Below are 22,244 nucleotides of genomic sequence, written 5' to 3' on the forward strand. Positions count from 1 at the left end.
AGGGCGTTTGCCTTGCATGCGGCCGACCCGGGTTTGATGCCCAGCATCCCATATGGTCCCCTGAACAATGCCAGGAGTAATTCCTGAGTGCATGAGACAGGAGTAACCCTTGTGCATCGCCAGGTGGGACCCAAAAAGGAGGAAAAAAAAGCAATATAAATATGTTTACTATTTTCCTGGACTATGCAAGCAATACAAGTCAATATCGACATTTAAATCAGTTTGGGGATGTGACTTGGCAGAGCCCTTGCCTTGCATGTATGAGGCCCTAGATTTGATTTCCAGCACTGAAAAATAAATCATACAGAAATGTACAAGTTAGAATGTGAGAGGCCCTAGTTATTCTCTTCCTCTCTAAATAACCAGTGTAAATATTAATTTAGAATATTACTAGACTTCAAAAAAAGCTACACATTTGTATATCTTAACAAAAATGGGATCAGAGGATGGAAACATAGCTTAGTGGTGGAGAACTTGACTAGCATGTACATGTCCTTGGATTTGATTCCTTAGCACCAAGATTAAAAAGAAAAAAGGTTTCTCTGGCCTGAGGGAGATGCTCAAAGGTATGAAGCATGTGTTTTACATGCTTAATCACTGGCACAATATGATCCTCTCTTCCTGGTGTCATAGGGTTCTCTGAGTAACCAAATTTAGCAGGATATGGCCCAAAAACCTAGAGGAGGAAAAAGGAATAATTTCATATGCATTGTTCTGTAATCTTTGTCATACGGTAGCCTATTTTAATTTCAAACATTTATCAAAATGTCCCCTTTGATACTGTCTTGATTCCCTTGTGTGAAATGTTTGTCATAGTGTCATAATAATCCCTTGAATCATTGCCATAATTTAATTCTGTATTTTAAATATAAGTGGTTGGGACTGGAGAAATAGTACAGCAGGTAATGTGCTTGCCTTGTATGTGGCCTGCCAAGTTCGATCTTCGGCATTCCATATGGTTCTCAGAGCACCACCAGGAATGATGCTTGGGTATAGAGCCCGGAGTTATCCTGGAGCATCTTTGGGGTGGCCCCCAAAGAAAACAAAACAGAAAGCCTAAGGGCATGATAAACAAGAACAGAATAAAGAGAAAAGAATTAAGGCAGAAAACAAATAGTAGAAAAAGTAAAAGAATAACTTATTTGACTACATGCATAAAACAGCAACTAATAAGTTTAGAAACTATCTGGGTTACATCATTAGTCTGTGTGATTTTTGTCTTTTTTTTTTTTTTTTTTTGCTTTTTGAGTCACACCTGGCGATGCACAGGGGCTACTCCTGGCTCTTCACTCAGGAATTACCCCTGGCGGTGCTCAGGGGACGATATGGGATGCTGGAAATCGAACCCGGGTCGGCCGCGTGCAAGGCAAACGCCCTACCCGCTGTGCTATCACTCCAGCCCCGTGATTTTTGTCTTTTAACTGGTGCGCTGCTTAGCAAAACCATAATAATAAAATTTAGGGGGGTGTTCAATCACAGTTAAACATCTATTAAAGATCAATATTCTCAAGACTGATTCATAATGATTTAAGTACTTTAACTAGGTATTTTATGCATATTGCCTTAAACACTTGTTAAGACTAAGTTGAAGATGTGTGTCAGTGCGCACTTGGGGCTCTTCTGGGTAGAGGAGGAGTTATTCCGGATTCTGCTGGGGATGGAGCTGGGGTGGGTTGCACGCGACCGACCTGGGTTGGATCCCCAGCATCCTGTATGGTCCCCCAGCACAGCCAGGAGTAATTCCTGAGCATTGCTGGGTGTGACCTGTCACTGTCACTGTCATCTCGCTTGCTCATCGATTTGCTCAAGCGGGCACCAGTAACGTCTCCATTGTGAGACTGGTTGTTACTGTTTTTGGCATATCGAATACCCATGGGGAGCTTGCCAGGCTCTGCCTTGCGGCGGGTGGGATACTTTCGGTAGCTTGCCAGGCTCTCCGAGAGGGGCGAAGGAATCGAACCTGGGTTGGCCGCGTGCAAGGCAAACGCCCTACCCGTTGCGCTACCGCTCCAGCCCAAAAAGAAGGGGGGTGGGGTGGGGGAAAGGACTGATTTCGACTCTGGAGCAGGTAGCTGGAGCGCGGCATTTAAGAGCATTAGCTTCTTTGGGGTGCACAGTGGTTCTTGCAAGGTATGTGCTGTGCAAGCAGCCCACCCCGAAGAGGCGGCAATTCAAGGCCGACCCGGATCAGCAGGTAGAGGGAAGCGCGCTGGCAGGTGCCACTGGGCCCCGAGGTGCAGTCCAGTTATGCTGCGGGAGGCCCAGACGGGGCCCTGCAGGTGGTCTAGGGGCGCGGCCCCGGGCGCCGGCAGTGGGTCGGGTCGGCGTCGGGGCACGCAGGCGCAGCGCCCCCTGGTTGGGCCGGCGGCGGGCGGGCAGGAGCGCGCGGAGCGGCGGGGACGCGCTCACAGCGAGGCCTGCGCCAGGCTGCGGGCACCATGCGGCGGGCACGGAGCAGCGCCGCGGGCCCCGCGCTCCGGCAGAAGCGGCCCTCGGCCCCACGCGCCCCCGCTGCCGCCCCCGCCGCCCCTGCGCCCGGCGGTGCCCGGCGGTCTGCTGGCCAGGCCGCGAGCGGGAGCCGGGCCGCGGCCGCGCAGCCGTCGGCCAAGCAGCGGCGGGCCCAGGAGGCGGGCCCCGGGGAGCCGCCGCCCGAGCCCGCGCCGCCGCCCGCGACCCCGACGCCCTCGGGGTCCGCGCTGGACCTGGGGGAGCAGCGGGAGCGCTGGGAGACGTTCCAGAAGCGGCAGCGGCTCACGTTTGAGGGCGCCGCCAAGCTGCTGCTGGACACCTAGTGAGTGCGCCGGCCGGTTCTGCGGGCCCGCTCGGTGCCGGGCGGGCGGGCGGGCCGGGAGTGGGGCCGACACAAAGGTCTCCGGGAGGGCGACCCCGCCCGACCGCGCCGTTACTGCGCGGGGCTGGGGAGGCACAGAGGCGCGGGGCCGAGGAAACGGTCAGTAGTTTGGAGTCTGCGGCGGGAGAAACCCCCTCATTGTTCCCGGCTCCCCTCCGGGCGAGTGGGCTGGCGGGGGATTGGTCCCGGGATCCTGTGGGGCTGGCGGGGGGGATTGGTCCCAGGATCCTGTGGGGCTGGGGGGGGGGGGTATTGGTCTCGGGAATCCTGTGGGGCTGGCGGGGTATTGGTCTCGGGAATCCTGTGGGGCTGGCGGGGGGGGGGGGGGAATTGGTCCCGGGATCCTGTGGGGCTGGCGAGGGATTAGTCCTGGGATCCTGTGGGGCTGGCGGGGGGATTGGTCCCGGGATCATGTGGGGCTGGGGGGGGGGGGTGTTGGTCTCGGGAATCCTGTGGGGCTGGCGGGGGATTGGTCTCGGGAATCCTGTGGGGCTGGCGGGGGATTGGTCCCGGGATCCTGTGGGGCTGGCCGGGGGATTGGTCCCGGGATCCTGTGGGGCTGGCGGGGGGGATTGGTCCCGGGATCATGTGGGGCTGAGGGGGGGGGGGTATTGGTCTCGGGAATCCTGTGGGGCTGGCGGGGGATTGGTCTCGGGAATCCTGTGGGGCTGGCGGGGGATTGGTCCCGGGATCCTGTGGGGCTGGCGGGGGGTATTGGTCTTGGGAATCCTGTGGGGCTGGCGGGTTATTGGCCCCGGGATCCTGTGGGGGAGCGGGCTGGCGGGGGATTGACCCCGGGATCCTGGGGGAGCAGTGGGGTGTGTGTGTGGGGATTGTTCCCCCAGAGGCGCCCAGCGGAGGAGGCGTCTTCGGTGTATGCTCGGTGCTCCTGGCGCTCACCCCAAGTGATATTGCGGGAAGAAAACCCTCTCAGATGTCCAAGGAGGGCTGCATGTCCGCGCCGTTAGAAACAAGTTTTTGGTACCTGGCCTGGGTTGTCTCCACCTTTGATTTCATTTAGACCCCTACCTGTATATCAGTGGTATCAGAGAAGTTGTTTAGTGGCCCCCTTAAATGTCTGTGTTGGTGGGTTTGGTTTTTTGTTGTTGTTATTGTTGTTGTTGTTTCTGGGTCACACCTGTCGAAGCACTGGGGTTACTCCTGGCTCTGCACTCAGGAATCACACCTGGCAGTGCATGGGGGACCATATGGGATGCTGGGAATCAAACCTGGGTCCAGGGAGTGCAAGGCAAACACCCTACTCACTGTGCTATCACTCCAGCCCCTGTATTGGTGTTTTACGAATGAAAAACAACCAAAACTTGAGGGGGGAAATGCCCAATAATTTTCTTCTAATTACCCGAGGATTACTTTGTCTGTTTCAAAAAAAAAAAAATTTCTCTCAGAATGGAGCCTTCTCAAGAAGTTTTATGTGCGCTTCACTTTTTGATCATAGACTGAACAATATTTTGGTTTTCAGTTGGGGGTCACATCTGACACTGCTCAGGGTCTATGTCCAGCCGGGTGCTGGGGATTCGCTCCTGGTAGTGCTTAGGAGACGAGCTGGGACCTTTAGCATGCTAAAGCATGAGTTCCACCTGACCCTCAGCAGCAAAATTTTTTTTAATATCCATCCCTCAAATATTTTTTAGCATCTCAGGTGTGCCAATTACTGCTTGATATGGAATATATAAAGATCTTTGAAACTGTAAAACTCAAACTTGAAGTAAAATTTTAAGCAAACCAATAGTAACACAAAATTTAAAATGTTGACATAAAAAGACAATTTTTACCTATTATATTGGCATGAGTACATACATTATTAAAAGTAAAAGCCCCACTAAATTTAAATTAACTTTATGTAATAAGAATATATAACCTTTTTTGCTAAAATGTCATATGGAAAAAAGTAGGATTAGATAACAAATATTTTATTTTGGATCTCTTTGGGCCTTGATATTATAGTACACTTATTTTTAATATTAAACTTTATAATGTTTTAATTTTTTACATATTTACGTGTATGTAGAAAACTTTTAAATATTTTAAATTAACTGAATTTATCCTTAATTATGTTTTGTTTGAGGGCCACACCCAGCTATGCTTAGGGTTTACTCTGGCTCTTTACTCAGTGATCACTCCTGACACAGGGTTCAGGGGACCAATGTGGTGCCTGCAAGTGAACAAAGGTTGGTCACATAGCCTTACCTGCTATACTATCTCTCTGGCCCTGAATTTGTTCTTTTTTAAAAGATAGAAATAATTTTATTCACCTCTTCTAGTAACATTTTCAATTTTCTAGAAATCCACATAGGGGAATAATGAAAAAAAAATCTTGCAAAAATCATTGCACTCTTTATTATTTTGTCTTTCTTGTGTGGATTTATTCTTAATAACCAAATAAGTTGGTCCAGAGCAATAGTACAGTGGGTAGGACGCTTGCCTTGCACGCAGCTGATCTGGGTTAGATCTCTGGCACCTTGGGGCATTAAGTTCCCCAAGCCTGCCACGAATGACCCCTGAATGCAGAGCCAAGAGTAAACCCTGAGCACTGCTGAGTGTTCCCCCACACCCCCCAAAAATTTAGCAAACAATTTTAAAATGTTGGCAAACTTTTTGTTTGAGAAAGAATAGTGAAATATTTTCTTATTACTCATAAGTGTATTGCCCTTTTGGAAAACAATTAGATATTTATCAGATCCTAATGTTCAGTTAAGTACCTGACTTTTATATGTTTTAAGAGGATTAAAATTATATTACAAATCCATATACATGAGAAATACAGGAGGGGGATATAGAAAAAATTACCAAACAAACAATTGGGAGTGCTTATTTGGCTCTGGGCTACTTGGGGGACTATATGCAGAGCCCCTGCTATGACTCTTGGCCAATCAGGTTTGTGATTCAATGTAGGAGTCCGAACCTCTGTACCACCCAGCAGAGCTCAGGGGCCACCAAGACCCACACCCACTGGTTTCAGGGGGCCTCCAGGACTGCACCTGGCAATGCTTGGGGAACCTTGTGGTGCTAGGGGTGGAATCCAGGTGGACTACGTGTAAGGCACGCATTCTTGACCACTGCACTTTTTCCCAAGTTCGTGAATCAAAAAGAAAAAAAAAATCAGTTAAATATCCCTCTCTTAATTTTCCTTAGCAAGCTATACTATCTTTATTCAGTTCTTTAAGATATTTTTGGGTAATTTGTTTGATGACTGCTTAAGGTTAGAAAAGCTAGGATCCATGTCTATTGTATCTTGTTTACTGCTTTCTCCCTAGTCCCCCCAAAATGTCAATATGTATTTGACATATAAACAAAAATGTTTAGGGATTAAGATTCTCCACCCAATTCCTATGCTTGTTTTGAAATTTAATAAAATGTATGAAAATAAAGAGCTCGTGACAGGAAGATACTAAATCTTCTCTTTGTAAATTGAGATAACCTCTTCGAAACAGAAATTCAGCGACCAGAGAGATGTGCAGTGGGTGAGGCACTTACCTGGTTTATGGTTGACCTGGGTTCTATCCCCAGCCCACATATGGTCCTCAGAGCCCCACCAGGAGTGATCACTGAGCAAAGAGCCAGTATAATTCCTGAGCATCACAGGGTGTGGCCAGGCTGCTGCCCCTCTCTCCTCCCACTGAACAACACAAAGCAGTAATGCATCTGGATGTTGGATGGGAAAGACTTTGTCCATCTTGTCCAACAGTGAAGAAAAAGTGTGAGTAGTGCAGTGAGATTCTTCCCAACTCTTTAGAAATCTTATCTCTGTGGTTTCCTTCTCATTTAGTGAATATCAGGGCCTTGTGAAACACGCAGGAGGCTGCCACTGTGGAGCAGTTCGTTTTGAAGTTTGGGCGTCAGCTGACTTGCACATCTTTGACTGCAAGTGAGTGTTTCTCTTACCAGGTTAACTTAAAAGGAGTAAAGTGCTGAAATGCATTGCTCCAGAAATCACCCGGGGAGCTGGGGGAGAGCTGAAAGAGCATTGGCTATAAACATAATTACTGAGGCCAGTGATGGGTAAACTCTTACTATTCTTTTGTCCTTTTATACGTGCTTGAAGTTTTTAATAATACAAATTCTTAGAATGATGGGGAGACTAAAAATCACTTGAGTTTACTGTGTGTATGCATGTGTCAGTTGAGGGTGGGGATGAAAGAGGGAGAGAGAGGGAGCGAGGGAGGGGGAGAGAGAGAGAGAGAGAGAGAGAGAGAGAGATTGAGATTGAGATTTCAATCCTACAGCATTGCCCTGAGTGACACAAAGCAACATCCTCTGACAAAATTAATCCTCAGACTAATATTGCTGGTGGGTCAGGGAAAAGATTAGCAGAAGATGCTTAGGCTGGGCACTGAAAGAAAAGATTTGGCAGTTTCAGAGTTGGGGAATAGTGTGTGTGAGCCTGGAACCCTGACACTGCTCTTCGAAGAGGCAGCTAGCACTGCCAGGAGCTGGACAGCCTGTGCTTCAGCACCATCCCAGCACTGTGACCCAGCAACGACCACAAGCTCTGATTTCTGGAGCAGCACTTGCCATGTAGCTAATTATTCAGCAGTATTCAGCCTATTTTGCCCCTAGGTATTATGGTTACTTGAATTATGTACAGTACGACAGTGCTACAGTGCTACAATAAATGCCATGGATTTGCTTGAGTGAGCTAGTTTGAATTACTCAGACTCTACTATATTACTCACAGTGCAGGCCAGATTGGAGAATAAATACCACAGGGTAATTTGCTAGAGGACTCTACTAAATTAGAATCATTTAAAAGGTAGACTAGGGCTGGAGCGATAGCACAGCGGGTAGGGCGTTTGCCTTGCACGCGGCCGACCCGGGTTTGATCCCTGGCATCCCATATGGTCCCCCAAGCACCGCCAGGAGTAATGCAAAACCAGGAGTAACCCCTGAGCATCGCTGGGTGTGACCCAAAAAGCAAAAAAAAAAATAAATAAAAATAAAAAAAAGGTAGACTAATAAATTGAGACTTCTGGGGCTGGAGAGATAGCACAGCGGGTAGGGCGTTTGCCTTGCACGCGGCCGACCCGGGTTCAAATCCCAGCATCCCATATGGTCCCCTGAGCACGGCCAGGGGTAATTCCTGAGTGCAGAGCCAGGAGTAACCCCTGTGCATCGCCAGGTGTGACCCAAAAAGCAAAAAAAAAAAAAAAAAAAAAAAAAAATTGAGACTTCTGAGACTATTTCACTTGGAGCTAGACTTTCTGTGATGTGAAGATGGGGAGAGGAGAACCTAAGCTTGCCCATTTGAGTATGAATATTTGAAAAGCATTAAGATTGTATCAGTGCCTTAATGTTTTCCAAATGTCTCTGCAATCTAGCAGTTTCCTTTATCTGGGGGGTGGGTGGGTGGGTGGGGAGGATCGGGTTAGAAGTTGTTTAGGCAACTGACCCTGGGACTTGCAGGCCCTTTTATTCATGGAGTCCAGAGGCCCCAGATGGCCAATCCATCTGCTGAAGCTCCCTTCTCGGGATGACGCTGAAAGGGGTGAGCTAAAAGGGTGACCTCTGGGTGAGCGGCTCTTAGAACATACAAGCTCAGACCCCTTCAGGACTCAGAGGTTGTAGAGGGATATTTACAATCTGGAATGTGTTCTTTTTGTAGCTGCAGCATTTGCAAGAAGAAGCAGAATAGACACTTCATTGTTCCAGCTTCTCGCTTCAAACTCCTGAAGGTTAGTGCAGAGGACAGACTGAGTGCAGAGTCTTTGGTGAGCAAGAGTGTACTTTGGGGTACAGATTGTACCTGTGGGGTACAGAAGCAGAGAATGTGTCAGGGATTCTTGTAGGGGAGGCTTTAAATTCCTTTGAAATGTAGATTTTATGTTTATTTTTAAAAAGGTCATGTTGTTGTTGCCATGGGTGCTAGGGGTGCTAGGGATCGAACCCATGGAAAGTGTTCTACCACACCCTTGGTCCTTCTTGGCCTGGGGAGATATAGTACAATGGGTTAGGCACTTTCCTTGCACATAGCCAGCCCAGATTTGATCCCTGGTATCACATAGTGTGCCCCAAGCTCTACCAGGAGTTATCCCTGAATGTAGAGCCAGGAGTAAGCCCTCAGTATAGACAGGTGTGGCTCAAATCTAAAACAAAAGAAGAAGGGGATGGAAAAGCAGAAGGAGAGACAGAAGCCAGGGAGATACAGTGCAAAGGGCTGGAGTCTGTGCTTGGCATGCAGGAGCCCCAGGTTTGACCTGAGCACTGCCAGGATGACCTGAGCACTGCCAGGAGTGGTCCTAAAACAAACAGAGTCAAGAAATGTAAAGACTAGGGGCTGGAGCAATAGCACAGTGGGTAGGGCAAATGTTTGCCTTGCATGGGGCCGACCCGAGTTCAAATCCCAACATTCCATATGGTCCCCTGAGCACCGCCAGGAGTAATTCCTGAGTGCATGAGTCAGGAGTAACCCCTGTGCATTGCCGGGTGTGACCCAAAAACCAAAAAAAAAAAAAAAAAAGAAATGTAAAGACTAATTCAAAAGTTTAAAAATATTTTTAATTGTGGTTACATTGATTTACGTAATATATTTTTTCAGGAGTGTTTTCTCACACCTCTTCAAAAGTAGGTTGGCATACCATGGCCACCACGAGGTACTGAAATTTCTCCACCTCCATCTGTTGAAGCCCCTCTACCCTTTGTGCCCCTGTCTATCGCCTTCCTCGCTCTCAGTTCTGCAACTTAAACTCAGGTGTTGGTTTAAGCACCTCATGGGTGCTAGGGGTGCTAGGGGTGTTGGTTTAAGGTGATTCCCAAGTACCTCCTGGCATGGTACTTGGGGATCACACCCCCTCAGGGCTCTAGGGATCATGTGCCAAGGCTCGAACCCAGGACTCCAGCAGCAAAGCATGCTCTCCAGGTCTTTGAGCTGGATTCCTGGGTTCAAGAATCCTCTTTCTTATACTTGAGCAGTATTCCATTGTGTATGTATGTACACTATGTATATATGTGTGTATATATATATATATATATATATATATATGCAGTGTACTACTTTTTTGGGTGCCAGGGATTAAACCCAGGGACTCAAACATTCCAGACATGTGCCCTGCAACCAAACTATATCTTCAACACAGGTGAGTAGTAAGCTTGTGACTGGGTAAGAAATAGAAAAAGGTCTAAAAGTAGTAAGAAACTTCTATTACTTTCAACCACCCAATGTCCCTGGATTTGAACCATTATTTTTTGGAGAGCTCTTCATATTCACATCCATGCCAGCAGTAATCTTCATGTGTATATTGATATGCATATAAACTACCTATCTACAAATAGAAGTGAGGGACAGAGATATCTCAAGTAGTAAAGCATATCCTTCACAGGTTCACAGGTACATACTGAATTTGACCCCCAGTACCACATGACTCCCAAGCACTGCCCTGGTGTTCATAAGAACATCCAGGGGTCCAAAGCAGTAGTATAGCAGGTAGGGAGCTTGTTGTGTATGTGACTAACCTGGATTTAATCCCTGACACCACATAAGGTCTCCTGAACCTTATCAGTAATGATCCCTGAGCACAGAGCCAGAAGTAAATCCTGAGCAACAATGGGTATGGTCCCAAAACAAAACAAACAATCCGAACAAAGAATTTCCAGGCCCCGGCACCACCTACCCGGGCCTGTGCACTGAACCTGTCAGACCTTCTTTCCAGGCTGATCATTACCATTAGTGTCTTCTGTCCCTCAGCTCCTGCATCACTGGGTGGCCCCTATTAAGAGAAATAGAAATGGTGGTATACTAGACAAATCAATTTGTACCTTGCTCTTTTATTGATTTTATAATGAAGTGTAACTATGGAGATTGTTCCATACTGATATTAATTAGCAAGTAGAATTGCCTCATTCTTTTCAAGAGTTGTAGAATATTTAATTTTATTAGTTTTTAATTTTATTATTTCACCAGCCTTCTGTTGATAGACATTTTCAGTATTTCCAATCTTCAGCCTTTATAAATAGTATTTTAATATTTCTACACATTTGTATTAGATAAATATGGAATCCTATAACTCTAGAAAGTTATCATCTAACTTTTTGGAAATAGAATTTCTGTGTTCAAGGATTTAGGCATTTAAATTTTTTGGTAGATGTTGCCAAATTTTACCAATTTATATTCTCATAACTAATACATAAGTGCATATTTATCATTATTGCATTCACTTTTAAAACTTTTGCCTCCCAGCATTGAAAAGAAATGTTCATATATAATGTACATCATTTAATGGTTAAAGAACATTTTTTTTCTGTTCTGCTTGTTCATGTCCTCTTCCCAGTTTCCTGTTTCATTATCCATTAGGGAAATTAATTCTTTGTCTCAGATAACTGGATACCTGGTAAGTATTCTCTTTCTTAGTGTGTGCTTTGTAGATTAAATCAGCACTCTGGTAAGCTGCCTTCCACCATCTAGATAGGCCTCAGGAAGCAGGCATTTCATGGGGAATTTCAGCAGAAATTGCTGACTTGCCATAATCAGGGCAAGCTGGAGGCTGTAGTGCTGTGAGTAGACCTGAGAGAACCTGAGAGGTGTCCTATGCTAGCATGTGACTTCAAATGTGTTCCTGTCCTCAGATAGCCTCTTCATCTTTGGGCTGTTGGGCGTGTCCTTAGAAACCTGAAAACCTGACAGAAAGCTTTCCCCCACTGGGGGTTGTAAAAGATTGATTTCTTTTAAATAACCCTCCAAAAAATCCCTTTGTAAAAAGAGAACACTTATTTTTCTGTTTTCATCCAGGGAGCCGAGAGCTTAACCACATACACGTTCAATACACACAAAGCACAGCACACTTTCTGTAAGAAATGTGGTGTTCAGAGCTTTTACACTCCTCGCTCAAATCCTGAAGGCTTCGGTAAGTGAAAGGAATGGGCCACAAGCTCAGGTGGCAGGAGGGGTCATGGCGTTGCTCTGGGTTAACGTGGTGTTGGAAAGCTAAGCGCTGGCATTCAGCTTCCTGCTGAGTATGGTTCTTCTGCATACATATTTTCAAGAGCAGACTCCTCAGCAGAGCTTTTCTCAGTGATTGAATGTAAAACTGGATCTGGCTGTTGAGAAACCAGACAGATCCTGACTTCTCCTTTACTGGTACTGCCAGGGCTCAGTGCCAAGGGGGATGGGGAGGACAGTGAAGACATTGATCATACACCAATAAATGTTTTTGTTTGCTAGGAACACTAAGCAGGAGAACCTCTCAGCCCCTCTTTGGTCCTGTGTGGGAAAAGCCTGAGGGATGTTACTTGGAATGATATCAGTTGCAGTATGAATTGAGTGGGAATGTTGGCTGTATTTCTGAGGCAGTTGTCCTTCATGTAGGTGCTGCCTCCAGAATGGTTGAGGGGCACTGGGACTGTCCATCTTGAGTTTTATGTTTCGGGGGCTCATGGCATTACCCTTGTCCACCTCACCCCATTTCCTGAGCAGCTCCTGTTTGTTCCTCATCTGTCTCATGAGATCTTCCCGCCTTCCTTGAGGAATAGCAAAAGCTTTTGCTGAAGTATTAAAAAAATGTCTAGATGGGAAAGTATTTGTTAAAAGTTATTTAATTGTTAGAAAGCAATTTATTCCCTGAATTGTGAATTTTTCAAATTGCCACTCAGAGATCACTCTGGCTTGAGTGTTTTCTTTTGTACTTTAGCTTGGGACATAAAGATGTTCCACTTTGGCCATTCTGATCTCCTGAGAGTTGACAGTAATCGAGGAAACTGGCATAGTAAGCTTTAGTTACCACTTGAAAAGCCAGATTGGCAAGTGTGGGTTTGTCTGAGAGAAAATGTGATACCTGGTCTCACTCATCCTTGGAACCCCTCTTTTTTTGTCTCACTTTCCTTTAGGAATTGCCCCACACTGCCTGGATGAGGGCACCGTGCGGAGTGTAGTCATTGAGGAATTCAATGGCAGCAATTGGGAGAAGGCTGTGAAGGAGCATAAGACCATCAAGAACATGTCTAAAGAATGAACCTACACTTCTCCTCCCTGAGAAGGAGGAACTGGGGCTACCACCTGGCTCTCCCTCTACGCCTCAGTGGTGCTCGTGAATGTGACTGATCCAGTCTGCCAGTTCTGCTGGCCAGCAGATATCTCATTTTGCTCTAGTTACCACTTTCTGTAGGCAGCTCTTTGTCCCTCCTTGAAAAATCAAAATCAAATTTTGTCCCTCCATCAAAATTTGATGTAGGCTTGTTGACCTTTCTCTACCCAACTTTTGTGTGATCTTTTAGAAAAATAAATATTTTTAACATTAAAGAGGTTACTATGGTTTATCATTTTCTTTGCACATCTATTTTACTTCTGAGGTCAAATCATTTCATAGATCTTTGCTGAGCACAATGGTGAAGCTATATTGGGAGAGAGATAGGGTATAGATTCAAAGTAGAGCATTTGAGCATCCTTTTTCTTTGATAGGTAAGTCAGGGGCCAGAGGTGGGAAGGTGCTTGCTTTGCACACAGCTGACTCTACCTGGAATCCTGAATGAGTGAGCACTGCTGGGTAATCACAAACCCATCCACCCCTCCTTAAACAAACAAACAAAAAAGATAAACCAGCTAATTTACCATTTGATCATGTGAATGTTTAGATTATTGTCTCTTCTCTTCCCTTTGTTGCTGCTGCTGTGATAGCCAGCAGTCATACATGTTTGGTTGTGGTGCTGGCCAAGGGTCACATACTGTCCCCTGCCCACTGATTATTACACACTTCTGTCCCAATTTCTGGGCACACTAGGGGTCACACTTAGTTGGGGTGCTACAGCATATTCTGATGGTAGTGATTTCCTGGGGTTGAACTGGCTATAGTGCTCACACCTTTTTTTAAACTTTTTTATTTAGTCACTGTGAGATAGACCCTCACAAAGCTGTTCATTATTGGATTTCAGTCATACAGTGCTCCAACACCCATCTCTCCACCACTGTATATTTTCTAGTACCTGTGTTCCCAAGTTCCCTCCCATCACCCCCTGTGTAATCTCCAGGGCAGCTAGGGAGCCCCGACGGCTCTCTCTCTCTTACTGCCCACATTCGGTGGTGCCTCTTGCCCACCCGACGCAGCCAATGCCATGGACAGATGAAGGAGGAAATGAGGTTGGTGGTGATCAGTTGCCGTTTATTCCATTCTCCCCACGCACCTGTTCCAGTCTCACTGAGCCCTCATTCTAGTCTTACACTGCCCCTCATTCCTGTCTCCTGTCTCTCCTGCTCATGTCCCTGTGTTCCATTTTGCTGCTTCGTCTCTCCCCACACCTGCTCCTGCATTCTTCCCCTACATTCTTCTCCCTGTCCCCCTTGCTAGTCTCTCTATGCTCCCACCTTGCTGCCCTGCTCTCTCTCTCATCTCTCTCTCTCTTCTCTCTCCAATTCCTCCCACATTGAGGGTAGCAGAATCAACACATCAAAAGCCCTTCCTGATGGCCCATCAGGTTCAAGGGGTGTTGCTCCTCTCCTTAGTCTATTAACTTAATTAACATCTTAATTAACATCTTAATTCTACTTCTTAATATTAGTTATGTTGTATGAACACAGAGATACATTGAGCTTGTAGGGTGCTCTCCTGGGGACATCTCGTTATAGATCTCAGACTACAGTGCTCAGGCCAGATTAATCTTTCCTCCTAACCCTAGCAGGGTCCTAATCCAGTTATTACTTTTTGGATCATGACAGAATTTGTTCATAACCATGCTTTTTTTTTTTTCGCTTTTTTTGGGGGGTCACACCTGGTGATGCACAGGGGTTACTCCTGGCTTTGCACTCAGGAATTACTCCTGGCAGTGCTCAGGGGACCAAATGGGATGCTGGGAATCTAACCTAGGTGGGCCGTGTGCAAGGCAAACGCCCTACCCGCTGTGCTATCACTCCAGCCCCTGACCATTCTCTTATAGTTAAGTATTATGGTTCTTTGGCCAGGCCCATTTTGATGCCAGGGTAGCTCACAGCTTGCTCTGGGTTCGTCCAGTCCCTCATCGGGACCCTGCTTTGGGGGTACTAGGAAGTAAGGGCAACTGAGGCTTAAGTTGAGAGAACAGATGCCCGGGAGTGAATATCATTTGGAGTCAGTTAACTCCCAAGTTACAAAAGCATAGCATTAACTGTCTTCCTGTGTCTATACAAAAAAGGACATTGCTCTGAATTAACTATACAAAGGTCTTACAGAGAAGAGAAAAGCAATATTTACAAGTCAACAGAGCACAAAGAAAGAGGTTACAAATAAACACAAATGGGAGCACTGTGATGTGAGTAACTCAACCTAAGCTTCCTGTGGCAAGGCAGAAAGGACAAACCAATGTTATCCTGTTATCCTACAACCCCCCACCCCCAACCTCCTACCTGCATCTATGGCAGGCGCTTTTCTTCTCTCTCTCTCTCTCTCTCTCTCTCTCTCTCTCTCTCTCTCTCTCTCTCCCCTTTTGGGCATTGTGGTTTGCAATATTGATACTGAAAGGTTATCAAGAATATCCCTTTACTTATTTTTAACACTCAGTTCTTGTCCAGCATGATCATTCTATTATTGTCATACCGGCCTCTTCTATCTTACCTATCCTCCGCCCCACACAGACCTGTGATTAGGTCCAACCATATTACCAGTCCTCCTAACTCCTGTTTTCCCTTGCCATGGATTTTAGTCATATATATATATATATATATATATATATATATATACACACACATATATATGTATATATAACGTATCACAAATGAATGCAGTCATTCTATATCTGTCTTGCTCCTTCTGACTCATTTCACTCGCATGATACTCTGCATATTCATCCATTTATAGGCGAATTTTATGACTACATTTTTCCTAATAGCTGCATAGTATTCTATTGTGTAGACAGAATAGTTTCTTTAGTTTCTTTGTCTGTTTGTTCTCAGGCACTCAGGTTTTTTCCAGATTCTGGCTATGGTGAATAGTGCTGCAGTGAACACAGGAATGTGGATGGTTTTTCTGCTGCGTGTTTTTGGGTCCCCAGGGTATATTCCCAGAAGTGGTATTGCTGGGTCAAATCGGAGCTCAATTTCTCGTTTTTTGAGAAATGTCCTTTTCAAAAAGGCTAGACTAGTCAGTATTCCCACCAACAATGAAGGAGAGTCCCTTTCTCCCCAACATTCACACCAATGCTGGTTACCTTTGTTCTTTTGGATGTCTCTGTAGTATGAGATGGTATCTCACTGTTACTTTGATCTGCTGCTTCCTGATAATTAGTGATGAAAAGCATTTTTCAAGTATGCTTTTTGCTCAAAAAATTAGAAATTGAGCTCCCATTTGACCCAGCAATACCACTTCTGGGAATATATCCTGGAGATGCAAAAAAAGTATAGTAGAAATGACATCAGCACTTGTATATTCATTGCTGCACTATTTACAATAGCCAGAATCTGGAAAGAACCCAAATGCCCGAGAACAGATGACTGATTAAAGAAACTTTGGTACATCTACACAATGGAGCTGTTAGAAAGGATGAAATCATGAAATTTGCATATAAGTGGATCAACATGGAGAGTATCATGTTTAGTGAAATGAGTCAGAAAGAGAGGGACAGACATAGAAAGATTGCACTCATTTGTGGAATGTAACAGAATGGGAGACTTACACCCAAGAATAGTAGAGATGAATACCAAGAGGATTGCTCCACGGCTTGGAAACCGGCCTCACATGCTGGGGGAAAAGGCAGATAGAGAAGGAACCACCAAGTTTGGGGTGCTTGGAGGGCCTGCTCAGGATGGGAGATGCATGCTGAAAGTAGACTATAAACTGAATGATGGCCACTCTATTGCAAACCACAACACCCGAAAAAAGAGAGAGAGCAAAAGGGAATGCCCTGCCAAAGAGGAGAGGGTAGGGTGGGAGGGATGCTGGGAACATTGGTGGTGGAGAATGGGCACTAGTGAAGGGATAGGTACTCGATCATTGTATGACTCAAATGGAAGCACGAAAGTTTGTAAGTCTGTAACTGTACCTCATGGTGATTCATTTAAAAAATATAAAAAATAAAAAAATAAATAAAAATAAATGTGCCTTTTGGCTTCTTTGAGAAAGTTTCTGTTCATCGCCCCATTTTCTTATGGGATTGGATGCTTTTTTTCTTGTAGAGTTCAACCAATGCCTTGTATATCTTTGATATTAACCCCTTATCAGAAGGGTGTTGAGTGAATATCTTTTCTTCACACCTTTCTTTAGGAAGGGAGCCTCTCCAGCTGTTCTTGGGGCCCAAGGGGCACACCAGTGGAACCCATCTGTTCCTTTGTGTGTGTGCTGGGGGCTCCAAAGCAGTGCTCAATGACACTTGGCCAACTAGGGCAGTGAGTTCAGTGCTGGCCCCCAAGGATATGGTGCTGCTTATACACTGTAGTGTGGGGGACGCCCAGGACACACTCAGCAGTGCCCAGGCAGCCATCGGTGCCAGGGGTCAAACTGGAGTCCCATGCATGCAAAGCATGTACCCTGACCCTGTGCTAATTCCCCAGCCTCTGTCTCTTTCACTTTTTTAAGAAAGTAATATAGCATTATAACAGTATATATTTTTAAAGTTTATTTTCATAAAGTTGTTCACAATAATTACATCCAATATTTCAACACCAATCGCACCAGCATTACACCTTCCCACCACCATTATTATTTTGTATTGCTTGTTATGAATAGTATGAGATGTCTGTAAGGGTCTACCTCACAGTGATTCAACAAAAAATTAAAAAAAATAGAATGCTATGTTGCTTAGCTGCAAAACTGATAGTGCACTCCTGGGATTATAAAATTTTAAATAATTTGGGTCTGGAGACATCTCTGCAATGAGCTGCTTTGTTCCAAGGTTCATTTGTGAGTCTCTGGATCATGGACATTGATACGCTCAAATGGCACCTGGAGGCAGTTTGTGGGCATGACAACCAGGACCTCACAAGGGCAGAGAGATGGAAAGGGGTGGCTCATTCCTGGCTCCTGAGGCCCAGAGTTTTCAGTCACTGTTCCCACATGCCTGTGTTTTTCAGTGGGTTCATTCACTTGTGTGGGGGGCTTGGAAGTAGCCTGTGAAAATCAGCCATGAGGGTGGCGGTGATTGGGTTCTGAAGGTTGTGCGTGCCTGGTTCATTTGAAGGTGGAGGGCTGACACTGTCCACATCTGAAGTGCCCTGGTGAGATAGCTTCTTATTATATAAACATCTCTATTATACTACTTTTGTAATTGTTTTTGTTTGTTTCTTTGGTTGTATTAGGAATTGAACCCAAGGCCTCATACTTTGCTATGTATGCTATGCACTTTACCACTATAATTTTTGGTTTATGGTACATAGCACAGTGGGTAGGGCGTTGCTACCTTGCACGTAGCCGACCTGGGTTTGATTGCTTCATCCCTCTTGGAGAGCTCGGCAAGCTACCGAGAGTATCCTGCCCGCACGGCAGAGCCTGGCAAGCTACCTGTGGCGTATTTGATATGCCAAAAACAGTAACAACAAGTCTCACCATGGAGATGTTACTGGTGCCCATTCGAGCAAACTGATGAACAACGGGACGACAGTGTGACAGTGCTACAGTTACATATAGCTCTTTATTTAGAAATTTTTTTTAAATTGGCTTTTAAATTTTGTATTGGTATGAGGAAGGGGGTTCGCACCTTATCCTCAAAATAGATAACTATTACATAGAACACTTAATGACTAATCTATACCCTGATTTAAAATTCCATTTATTAAATGGTATGATTTCTGGACACGTTATTTGTTCTTTTGATGTTTTGTTGCATAGTGCCACAAATATCATAGTTTTAATGCCCTGAAGTGTAAAAAACTAAAGCTCGCCGAGGGGTGAGTGCACTCTCAGGCTCTCCGGGAGGCTCTGTCTCACCACCCGTGCTCTGGAACCGCAGTGTGTGGACTAGATCGGGACGGCCAGTGGTCAAGGAAAGGCGAAGAAAGAACGAGGACCAAGCTGGTTGCTGATTAGTTACCGTTTATTCAATCTTCCATCTTTCTCATCTCCCGCACTCCCAGCTCCGGCCTCTCTCTGGATCTACTCCACTCCTTTCTCTAGTCTCTCCTTCCTTCTCTCTCTCTCTCTCTCTCTCTCTCTCTCTCTCTCTCTCTCTCTCTCTCTCTCTCTCTTCTGCCTTCCTTGGGCTTCAAGCACTCGGATTTACATCCCAAAGACTAGGCTAGGCCAGAGTCTCTGGATCTACTCCACTCCTTTCTCTAGTCTCTCCTTCCTTCCTCTCTCTCTCTCTCTCTCTCTCTCTCTCTCTCTCTCTCTCTCTCTCTCTCTCTCTCTCTCTCTCTCTCTCTCTCTCTCTCTCTCTCTCTCTCTCTCTCTCTCTCTCTCTCTCTCTCTCTCTCTCTCTCTCTCTCTCTCTCTCTCTCTCTCTCTCTCTCTCTCTCTCTCTCTCTCTCTCTCTCTCTCTCTCTCTCTCTCTCTCTCTCTCTCTCTCTCTCTCTCTCTCTCTGCCTTCCTTGGGCTTCAAGCACTCGGATTTACATCCCAAAGACTAGGCTAGGCCAGAGTCTGGAATCTACAATGTCAAGTCAGGCCTGGCTAGCACCTAAAATCTGCATGTCAAAGACCAGCCAGGCTGCTTGTGAGAAAAGGAAAACTGCCTCTGAAATTATTTCCAGAAGGCAGCTGAAAAAGGGAAAATATTCCTGTCTGCAGTGCTGGTCTCCAACACTGAAGTTTTATGATGTGTTTTTAAAAACTGATGTGGAGACCTGGACTAGAGGGTAGGTCACACACCAGCCTGAGGGAGATGTGCTTTGGAGCCTCTAGTGGTTGCAGCACTAATGGGAGTTGCATCCCCCTGCCTGAGCACCTCTGAGAATGATCCCTATTAAAACATCATCTGAGGGGCTATCTCCTCTTAACTATCATTTTCTGTTCTCCTTATCGTCCAGACGAATTCAAAATAGGAGTATCAAGTACCATATAAAATTATGTTTGAATATTGATGAAGAGTATAATATGTAAGCTCTAAATTGGAGAGAACACACTTCTTACAGCACTGTTTCATCACCTAGGAAAGTAGCTTGACTCACTAGTTGGTTCATTTATGCCTCTCAGTCAAGTGTTTTAGATTTATAATCTTATAGGTCTTTATACATTTATACTTTGCAGTTACCTATTGCTGGTGCAGAAGAATGTTGCTGTGTTTTATATGTTAATTCTTATCCAGCCACTGGAGTCCCTAGCGACTGTCAGGATATTGCAGTTACTCAGGACCAGTCCGATGTGCTTTCTGGGAACTCACACACTGGGCTTTCCTGCTCAGCAACAATGCTGCCACCAGGTGATACTCAAAATGACTCAGGCCCAATTAATGGGAGAAACAACACTTAGGCAATTCTGAGCTGGTAGGCCCTGCTCACCAGTCCCAACCCCCTGAGATACTGCCCCTACTCAGACTTTATCAGATTATTCAGCCTTTAAATATTGTTTGCTAAAATTCCATGCAGATTTTCCCAATAATATTATCAACTTGAGACAGGAAGAACTTTGGCAGGAGGTCGGGGACACAGGGATACAGAGGAAGCCTTGACTAAGACCTTTACACTTTGATTAAACTGGAACTATGTTTCTATTGTCCTTCTTTGAGGAGCAGTAGAACTGCTCTTCATAAAAAAATGAATTAATTTTAATATAGATAAAAGTCACAATTGTTGACACAGTTCTGGAGTTGCAAATTGATTAGATAAAAGTTCCAATATTAAAACCAATAAGGATAAAATATCAATTATGTGAAAATTGTTATAGCTGATCATGGATTGTTAAAGCCTTGTCTAAGTATTTATTAAGCTGTTTATTGCTAGTTAAGTCTTCTGTATTGTTTTTGTTAGCTTCAATGTTACTTTCCTGTGTGTTCAAGAAAGAAGAGAGGGCCTCAGCGGGGGGGGGGGGGGGGGGGGGGGTGGCGCAGGGCTCTATCTCTCCTGCTGCCCGAGTTCGGTAGTCTCATGCTACTTCCCCCACCCCGGGAAGGCTGATGGAGATGGGCAGGTAAGGAAGGAATGAGTGCCAGGCTGGTCGTGTCAATTGCAGTTTATTCCAATCTCCATTCCTGTTCTTCCCTCTCTCAGCCCTTCTGCTTCTGTCTCTCCCAAGCCCCGCTCACTCTCACTTCTTTCACCTTGTGCTCTGCTTCTGTGTCTCCTCTGCTTTTGCGTGTTCTCCTGTGCTTCTGTGTGTTCCCCCTGATGTAGGCAGGTAGATAGGGAAAGGCCCTTGGCAATGAAAATTGAGATTTAACAGAGTCTCTGGGAAGGGGACTCTTAAGATGTGCAGATTCAAGAAAACAAAAGACCCGGAAGAAACCATCAGCAGACCCTGAGGACAATAGACCCCTCCCCAGGGGGTTCCCCAAAGAAGGCCATCACCACTCCCAACCTCCCTGGTAACCTCCTTAGCAACGGACTTTTACCTGGGAAGAAGCCCCCACGTGGGGGCAGGTTGGAGAAACCCTATAAAGGCCACCTTGAACAAAGGAAGTGCGCGCATATGTTGCCTGAGCCCATGTGCTGCTTGTGCCATGTGGCCGAGCACATGTGTCGCCCGCATCTCCCCCCTTGAGATGTGTACTTTCATGCTTTCGTGTCCAGTGCTAGGGTGTGTGTAGAGCTCTCTCCATCTTTGGAGGAGCCCGCGTTCTTTCTTGAGCGCGTTACTCCTACTGGTTTTCCTTTTCCACTTATCCCTTCCTCCTTCCCTAAGACCTTCTAAATAAAGTCTGTTACTTCACTGCTTGTCTACTCCTGAAATTCTTTTCCGCGAGCGAGACAAGAACCCAGTAACCCTGGGTCCCGGGTGTTTGAGGTGGTTGGAGAGAAAGTGACCGTCTTTCTCCTCCCCGCTTCACGAAAGTCACCCGTGGGGCCCACCGACATCACCCCTACTTCTATGTCTTCTCCCCACCTTCTCCTACAGTCTTAGTTTATATAGCAATCACATAGGGTGGTAACACAAAGGTGGGTTGGAACATTAACAAATCAACAAAGAGGTAAGACCACTCGTCAAGGACAAAATCTCATCTAAGAATATTCCTAGATCTGCTCAAGGGTGGGATCCAAACAAGAGTGTGTCACTTTCTTCTTTCTTCAACTAGCAATCCACTTAAATAGTTGTAGTAAATCTACTTCTAATGTTTCTAGCAATGTCATTCTGGATGAGCACAGTAAGAGATATAAACTTAAAGTTTGGTTCTTCCTGAGGACATCTCACTATACATTCCAGATGACAGTCCTCAGGCCAGGTTAATCTTCCTAACCCCGGCAGGGTCCTAATCTCATCGTTACCTTTGGGTCATGACAGCATTTGTCCATGATCATGCCCTCAACTTATAGTTGAGTATTGTGGCGCTTTGGCCTGGCCCATCTCGATGCCAGGGTAGCTCACAGCTTGCCCTGGGTCCATTCCGTCCCTCAACGGGA

The 22,244-nt window shown here is 45.7% G+C and overlaps 1 protein-coding gene across 2 annotated transcripts; it reads left to right on the forward strand.

Moving 5' to 3' along the window:
- Window positions 1–2,351: 2,351 nt before the first annotated feature.
- CENPV (centromere protein V) lies at window positions 2,352–13,124 on the forward strand. Of its 2 annotated transcripts, none has more exons than XM_055140661.1 (5): window positions 2,352–2,791; window positions 6,639–6,737; window positions 8,472–8,577; window positions 11,592–11,706; window positions 12,686–13,124. In XM_055140661.1, exons 1-5 carry the CDS (start codon window positions 2,439–2,441, stop codon window positions 12,808–12,810), a joined length of 798 nt encoding a protein of 265 aa, XP_054996636.1. In that variant the 5' UTR covers window positions 2,352–2,438; the 3' UTR covers window positions 12,811–13,124. The 2 variants fall into 2 exon arrangements, with proteins under 2 accessions (XP_054996636.1, XP_054996637.1); XM_055140662.1 differs by having other exon boundaries at window positions 2,357–2,791; window positions 8,472–8,541; window positions 12,686–13,116.
- The last annotated feature ends 9,120 nt before the right edge of the window (window positions 13,125–22,244 follow it).

This window comes from Sorex araneus, chromosome 5, assembly GCF_027595985.1.
Source record: "Sorex araneus isolate mSorAra2 chromosome 5, mSorAra2.pri, whole genome shotgun sequence".
NCBI lineage: Eukaryota > Metazoa > Chordata > Mammalia > Eulipotyphla > Soricidae > Sorex > Sorex araneus.

Excerpts from the sequence above, each read along its gene's own strand:
- CENPV (XM_055140661.1), top strand. The coding sequence starts at position 2,439 with ATGCGGCGGGCACGGAGCAGCGCCGCGGGCCCCGCGCTCCGGCAGAAG. Across the intron at positions 2,792-6,638 it reads AAGCTGCTGCTGGACACCTA|TGAATATCAGGGCCTTGTGA; the intron begins GTGAGTGCGCCG and ends CTTCTCATTTAG. Across the intron at positions 11,707-12,685 it reads CTCAAATCCTGAAGGCTTCG|GAATTGCCCCACACTGCCTG; the intron begins GTAAGTGAAAGG and ends ACTTTCCTTTAG.